This window comes from Pyricularia grisea, assembly GCF_004355905.1.
Source record: "Pyricularia grisea strain NI907 chromosome Unknown Pyricularia_grisea_NI907_Scaffold_2, whole genome shotgun sequence".
Taxonomy (NCBI): Eukaryota; Fungi; Ascomycota; class Sordariomycetes; order Magnaporthales; family Pyriculariaceae; genus Pyricularia; species Pyricularia grisea.
Window position 1 is genome coordinate 782,475 of NW_022156717.1, and position 8,104 is coordinate 790,578.

Consider the following 8,104-nt stretch of genomic DNA (forward strand, 5'->3'; position numbering starts at 1 on the left):
CCCATTCTGAAAGAGCAGCCTTCTTCCAACAATTGTGGACGCTGAAAGGCGGAGGAAAAGATCCTACTCCACAATGGAACGGAGAACAGCGGGTGGAAGCCTGCAGCGGCAACCTACTGTTTTTTGACCTGCAGACGTGCCGGATGATCAAAAGACAACAAATCAGCGGGCTCATTGTGCTCATGCGGCGGCTGCCGACCGATACTTTGAGTTAATTCTGGAACCAACTGGCTACATTTTTGATGGCTAGTGGCGCTCAAGTTGAGGTGATTAACGGGCTGTTTGCATGTCTGGATTGTGCAGTGATATCTTGTGCCTTGTTTTGATGCCCTAGATTTCGCAAACGACCAAAGGAAACTTCCTACAGCTTTTCATTCATCTTAGTCCAACATTCATACTTCGTTCGCAAGGTTTCTTACATCGGCAGCCTTCAATCGAGTCTGCGACACCCAAAGCTCATCAGGAAACCAATCCCGGAGCCGTCCAGCTGGCCGTCCAGGGACAAGATCCAGGTCTTCCTCCTCACGGCCGCTCATTTTGATGCCGAGTGCCATTCCGGACAACCAACACCAAACCATGCCTTCGCCCGAAAACCCAGCTGCAACCCATTCCGCACTACTGCGCTTCCCGTCGGAACCCTGATCGCCCTTGACTGTCCTGCCTGTGATTTTCCCATCTAGTTTCCCAACCAGCGGCAACAAATCTCCCGTGAAATCCAAGATACCAGACCAGGCCTCCTTCAACCCACCGCCGACTCCCCAATTCGGCGCAAACACCGCAGGGAAAACCCCGGCCACGTGTGCAAGCGTCAGCCCATCCAAGGGCGCCCCGTCGTCCGCAATCCCGAGCATATCAGTACCGTATTTCAACGAACGGAAAAACCCTCCACCCAACATCAGATCGCCCTGACTGGGTATCTCACCAGCCTCGGGCGGTAGCTGCGTGACGTAGTCGAACCCGGTCCCGTAGATGACGGACCAGGAGCGGTGGCGGCCATGGTTCGCAGGGAACAGGTCGCCGGGCCTCTGCGCCGACATGTGCGCTCTCGCCGGGGTGACTTTACTCCGCAGCCCGGGCACCAGGTGCGACACGTGGGCGCCGCTGGCGTGCACAACGTTGCGCGCGTACACTGTGCCGCGCGGGGTTCGAAGGGCATAGGGATGGCTTTGTGGGGCCTCGGCGTCGTCGATGGTGATGGCTTCCACGGGGGTGTGTGTTTCTATGGACAGCACGTCGGGATGTTCGGACAAGAGTTGTTGCCAGATGCTTGTGACGAAGCGGTAGGCCCAGATGACGCCGGCTTTGTAGGAGATGGCACCGTGGACGGTTGGACCGACACGAAACTTCTGCAGTCACATGTCAGGGTTGTTATTTGCCAAGTTTCCCTATTCCGTAGCCCCCATCACTCAATTTTTGACTCTATTTCACATACCTCCTTTGCCTCCTCCCGTTGCCAAACCACGGCCTCTTCCTCTGGCATCCTCGACGTCGTTTCCGCCACCTTTTTGACTGCATCATCAAAAGACGCTTCGTCGAGAAACAAATCTACTGTTTCCACCTCACTAACGTGAGCCGCATCAATCCCCCGAGCATTGCAAATGTCGACAAGAACATCCAGATGCCTCCTTTGGAACCTGGTCAACGCGACTGCCCGATCGTGACCAAACCGCTCGGCAAGGCGCGGGTAAACCTCCCAAGGCGACGCCTTGATGTGACCTCCGTTGCGGCAGGTAGCGCCACCACAGAGGTCCCTTGCCTCAAGGACAGCGATGCTACCGAGCTGCTCGGCGTCCCCATGTTGCAAGAGGGACCAGGCGACGGCGGCGGCGGTGATGCCCGAGCCGACGATGGCTACATCTACCTTGTTCGGGAATTCCGAAGACTGCTGGCCGACCAGGTGCGGATGGGGTGGGTCTCTTGTCCAACGAGGCGTGGTGGGCAAAGGCACAGGGAGTCCAGGGGAGACGGCGGCGCGCTCGAGGGCTTTTCTGAACTGGACAAGCGGGTCCAGCAGCATGCGTAGGGCTGCTACTGCGCCAGAGACCAAGGAAATTATGGAGCCCATTTTTCGACAAAGGGGAAGACGAAAAAGATCAGCGAGTCAGCCAAACACGCGCCTGAGTTTTGGGTTTGCGATGGCGATTAGTTGTCTTTCTAAATTCGACAGAAATGCATGCGCTTGCTTGAAGTCGCAATTAAATTCTGTCGGGGTAGCCCATGCGGGACTATGCGGAGCCGAGGTCCACTTCCCGGATAACTTCTGGTGTGGTACTTTCTACAATAGGATTGCTACATTAACACTATTCATAGCCTAAAGTACAACACACGGCGATTCCGGCAGTGATAAGCCCGGCATAACATCATGTGATAGAATAAAAGTTTAAAATTTTGTATTTTGGAATTGAGCTGTTTGTAAGCGTTTGTGTTTTCGTGCTTCCATGTAAATGTATTTTATTTTCTTTTTCTTTTTTTTCTTCCTTTTTTTGTAAAAAAATAGAAAAGAAAGAAAAACAACACTCTCGAATATAACACGAATTTTCGGCAAGCATATGCTAGGTAGATGATGTTTTAACAGCAGTTTAATATGAATAGATATTATTATAACTGGGTATGAGAAATTGCAGTCTCTTCAGCGTAATTCTTTATAATAAACCGCCCTCGCAGTAAGCTGTTATTCGCTTCAATTCCTTTTTGAACTTGTTATACTCGTTCAGCTTTTAAAACCCTATTATTTATCGGTAACATGCATCATTTTTGCTTTCTTTCTCTCGCAATCTTATTGGGTCATACTATTGACCCGGCCTTTGCAACCTTATCTCCTACAAAGAAGCCAGAATACTCCCCCACTAATGCGATCTATGTGCTTGATTTTCGCACCCCTTCGGTTATCGAAAAGTGCGGCGGCTTTATATGCAAAGACGCCAAGGGAAAGCCGTCTCAACTCCCTGAAGAAAAAGCAAATATGGAACTTTTTCGACTCTGGCCATCCTTTGCTGATGCTTGGGGGTATTATACAAATCATGAAGCTAAAAAGGGACGCTCAATAAATCCGGGTTATATGTATGAAATTGACCGCGTCGCTTTAAATGCTCTGAGAGATTTACAGCCACGTCTCAAGGATCGCACTATTATTGCCAGTCTTAAATGGCATCATATTTCTGTATATGAAGAGGTTGGGTATAAAATGGGTTCATGGTATTGGGGTGAGTGGCAGACCAATGCAGGTCATAAATTGGAGAACACAAACTGGCCTACAAAGGCAGACATTAAAAGTGCGGCTGCCGCGGTGGGCACTCTAGACGGCTGCTTCTCCAGCTGCTTTTAAAAGTTTTTGGACCGTAGCTTTTTTGGTAAATGTTCAAATGGAGTAGGATTTTTACGGCTTGAGATTAGTGTAATTTGAGTTTAAAATAGCATCCATGGTGTAAAAGGATGTCGAACATTTATGTGTATCCGGGTTGAAGCGACTGGTTTAAATGGTCGAGAAACAAAAAAACTGATTTTAGTTTTGTGACTTGCAAACTGATTATAAAATGACAAATTCAACTATTTGTTTTTCTTGACTAATTTATTATCAAGAGCTTCATATTTGCTCATCAACCTCGTCTGCGTGTAGTAATTTGGGCTTAAGACGAATAACCAGTACGAATCGCTGTATCTTATAATCTCTTTCTATCTCCTACGTGTAAGAGGAAGCTATCCGGAATCTGTTTTTCGATCTGGTTGCGTGGATCTCACGTGCACCTGTCTGACTAGGAAGCCCTTACCCAAATGTGACGATCCCTACTTATTATACCAACGTTATTTTTATACGTTTGAGAAGTTATTTTTGTTTCCATCTTGACAGCAATAAACCATTTCTCTCCCCGAGGTTCACATTATAAGGATGAACGTAGCCCTAATTTCAAGTCGCAATGTATGTTTGTTAATCATCGCTTAGCGATAGCCGCTCTTTAATTGCATGCTAGTTTGTTTAGTTTTGCACATCAACCCTCTAATCCTATATTCCTTTCCCCATTGTTTAGAAATGCTTCACGTTTTCTTTCTTAGTTTCTTTTTAATCTTCAGTAATACTATTGTCTCAGCTTCCGTTTCCACAACAAAAGACCTTGTAGCTGGCCAAAGTCTCCATCACCGAAGTGTGCCAGACTCGCAAAGATCAGGGTCGTACCTGGTCGATCTCCTCCCTCCTGGAGTTCTTTCAAAGTGCAAAAGCTTCAACTGTCACATTCCCGATCGAGAAGCGAGCATAGGCGAAACGGTGACCAACGGCAAAATTGATAAAATTCCGTTCAGTGGTTTAAAGCTGTGGCGAAATATTGTCGACGCTTATCAATACATCGTCAACAAATTTCCTCGACAATTCGCCTATATTTACCACATTGACGGAGATGCAATCAAGTCAACGGCTGACTCTTGCGCTGCCATTGCCAAAATCTCATGGTCAAACGTTCTCGGATATAGATTGATCAAGAACAAATCATTTACCACGGTGGAGGAGCCAAACCCACAATACAAAGCCACTAAAAAAGATGCCAGTAAAAAAGGGGCAGGTTGGCTAAAGCGCTTGTTTAGCTTCCGGGGCAGGAAAAAGAGCGAAAAGAAATGCAAAAGTACCGGGTCTGCTGCCCGCGCCGGTGCTACGGCTCGGGCTGTGCGTCGTCCTACGGGCGATGGTCAGGATGCGGTGGTTGATTGCGGGTGTTCATAGTCGTTATCCTCAGCTTGGGAGTGTTGCCATAAGAAACTAGTAGGTACAACCGGCACATTGTGTCTTGGACTCATGCAATAATATTATCTAGTCATGCAGACGTTCATTAGGCTCTGTGTCTTGAGCAGTCTTTCCTAGGCTCTTTATCCACAATGCATTTGATGCAGGGGCTGCAACTCGACATGAATGGGCCTTTTTTTCTGAGTTTATTGCCACGAAAACGTGGAAAAGACGAACAAAATCAGCACTTGATACTCTGGTGTACGCTGCTCCTAGATTATGATATTCCGCTCTTGCCGGAACTAGAAGCTGGCGCCACATTTCCTACTGAGGCATGCAGAATGGCGAAAGCAAAATAAAGAAACAATGTGGTGGCATTTATCCTTGAATACTACAGGTTATCCTGCCTAAACAGCTACTCAAGCTCCCCATGAGGTCACGTAGTTCACCTTTTGACATCTTTGAGGAACCGAAGTAATTCTTTCTAGTTGATGTTCCTCCAATCGGCACAATTGTTGAAATCTTTTTGCATCGCCTTTGACATTCTACTTCCCACGAACAGTAGGAATATGCCCTGATAGACTCGTAGCAGGAAAAGTAAGATGCCGAAATTTTGGCGTATATGCCCCTTTCCCAACAAGATGATGTTTCCGGAGTGACAGGGCCATAGAAATGACAGATACGAAGAGAGAACAAGTAACGACACGGAGGAAGACAGCATGGACATTCTAGCTTAGCTTGTTCACTTCGAAATTCAAAATAGGAGGTGGATAAAAAAGAGGCAATTTACCCCAACTCCAGCGTTGTTGAGATACTGCTCAAGACTAAATCGAGCTTTCAAATGCAGATCTCGATATTTGCCACATAATAATATCTGGTCACTCCTTTTAGCTTTGCAGGTAATATTAGAGCAGATGAAAACTTGTAGGTGCGCATAAATGTTTACTACAGTGGTAAGAGGGGTTTGCCTGGTCTAATGGTACCGGCGCATGAACAATGGTGCGGGGTTTGAGTAGGAGGTGTTTATAAGGCCTGCCAAAACCCGCCCATGGGGGCCCGCGCCGGCCCAAGTAGGTGGGTCGGGGGGCCCGCGGGTAGACTGTAATATTTATGGGGGGGCCCAACCCGGCCCAAATTTAAACGCGGGTTTTCTTGGCAGCCCGCGGGCCCCCGTGGGTAAAACCCGTAAATACGTAAATATTTTAAAATTAACATTTGTAAAATTCCGAAGGAAATTATACCAAAATAAACGTAATATAAAATAATATATTTTCCAATATAATTATTATTATTATTATTATTATTATTATTATTATTATAATTATTATTATTATTATTATAATTATTATTATTATTATTATAATTATTATTATTATTATTATTAATTTTTGTTTTTTTCGTATATAATAAATTAAATTATAGTAAAAATAAAAATAACAAATATTAATTGTAATGTTTTTTTTTATTAACCGAATATAAAATACGAAAAAAAACAATTTATTTAATAATATTTTACATTTAAAAATTCCTCAAATTACGCCTATACGATATATTATTCCGTACCCGTTTTAACGCCCTGGTTGGAATTTCCATAAAAATTCTACTATATTTTAATCCAATTTAAATGGAAATAGGTAATATAAATATACGGTTAATATTAATCCGGATTAGGGTATTATTAACGGCTATTTCGATAATATTATTTTTATCGGAATTAAAATTATTATTTAATTTACCCAAATTGTGGATAAAACCGACGAATTCCGTAAACCTATCGTATTTAGCTTTTTCGTCTTCCGGGTTTAAATATTTGTTTTTTACAATAGCAATTTTAATACCGACCAAAAAAATAAATTTTTTTTTAATCGAAATATAAATAATAATATAATCGCGAATGGCAAATAAATTTAGAAAATATTAATTAAAACCGATAAAATTACTTAACCATAATTATAAACGTTCGATAAAAATTAAAATAATAGGTATAATTAAAATATCGCGGACAATTTAAGCGAATTTTGGGAATTTTATTTTATATATAACCCATTAGTTAAAAATATTATTATCGTTTTCCATAATTAAATATAAATAAAAATTAATATATATAATTATCCGTATAATTATCCGTATAATTATTTACATTTTGGATTATAATAAAATTAATATATTACGTATTTTATATTAAAAACATTTTAACTTTTAACCGGATATTTTTTTCGACGGATCGATCGATAGGGTATGGAAATTTTATCGGGTTTAAACTTTAATTGTTTATATATTTGGATTTTTTCGGATTCGGTTTACGTTATAAAATAAACAAAACCGGGTTAATACCCGGTTAAATTAATTTTTTTTTCGGATAGAAATTCGGATTTCGTTTTTTCGAATATAATTTGGTTAAACGTTTAATTCTTTTGGCGATTGAATTTTCCACGCGTTAATTGGTATATTTTATATAATACCGTAAACGGTTTTTTCGGAAATCCGTACGCGTCGGGGAAATTAAAACAACGGTCAAAAAATATAATTTTTAACGTAATAATGTTAAATTAAATCGATATATTTATCCAATTTTGTTCGCGCCGTTAAAATTGCGATTTTTAAATTGGTATATTATCCCGTTTGTGGATATTTTCGAACTTTTAATTAAAATTTACGTTCGAAATTGGTAAAAATTATACCGATAATTCCTAATCCAAATAATACGTATATAATTATTTCCATTTTATTTGCCCTAAAAACGTTAGTAAAAGCCGTTATAATTTTAATCGTCGTTAATAAATATTCCAAAATAGTCCAATTTTCGTTAAAAATTCGAAATTTAATTAAAATAATATTAACCGGATCGTTTTAACCATTTGGCGAAATAGAATATTATTAAATAAATATTCCTATAATTTAACGAAATTAAAAGGTACGCGTAATAGTTAAAATGGTCGAATTCCATTTAATTTGGATATTTTTAATTAATAATCGAAAGTTTTTAAATCCATATTTACCGGTAAATTATTATAAATTGCAAAAAAATTTTATCCGTTTAGGGCTTTAATAAAATAAAACCGCCAAATATTTTAATTAATATAAAATATTAGGTTAAATAATATTCGAATTATTTAATATATTAGTATTATTTACCTAAACGATAATATATTTTGGAAAAATATCCCACGTTTTATTTTCGTCCGTACTATTAATAATTAAATTTTCGTCGTTATAAAAATTAATTAAAAAAACGCGGAAATTTGTTTCAATAATATGGAAATTTTAATATATAACCCTTTTTACAAATTATAAAACGTAGGTTATATAAAATAGTTGGAAAATCTTTAATTATATTTGTAATTGGGGATTATAAACCCGAAATTCCGCCGCCACGTTATTAACGCGAAAATT

The 8,104-nt window shown here is 40.7% G+C and overlaps 2 protein-coding genes across 2 annotated transcripts; one reads left to right on the forward strand and one right to left on the reverse strand.

Moving 5' to 3' along the window:
* Positions 1-241: 241 nt before the first annotated feature.
* Positions 242-2,241, reverse strand: PgNI_02813 (uncharacterized protein). Its single transcript, XM_031122870.1, has 2 exons — positions 1,433-2,241; positions 242-1,346 (listed from the first exon to the last, which is right to left on the reverse strand). The coding sequence occupies exons 1-2, from the start codon at positions 2,063-2,065 to the stop codon at positions 393-395; spliced, it is 1,587 nt and encodes a 528-aa protein (XP_030985610.1). The 5' UTR covers positions 2,066-2,241; the 3' UTR covers positions 242-392.
* Positions 2,242-2,743: 502 nt separating this feature from the next.
* On the forward strand, positions 2,744-4,711 carry PgNI_02814 (uncharacterized protein; the record flags this gene model as incomplete). Its single annotated transcript, XM_031122871.1, has 2 exons — positions 2,744-3,203; positions 4,026-4,711. 2 exons carry the CDS (start codon positions 2,744-2,746, stop codon positions 4,709-4,711), a joined length of 1,146 nt encoding a protein of 381 aa, XP_030985607.1.
* Positions 4,712-8,104: the final 3,393 nt, after the last annotated feature.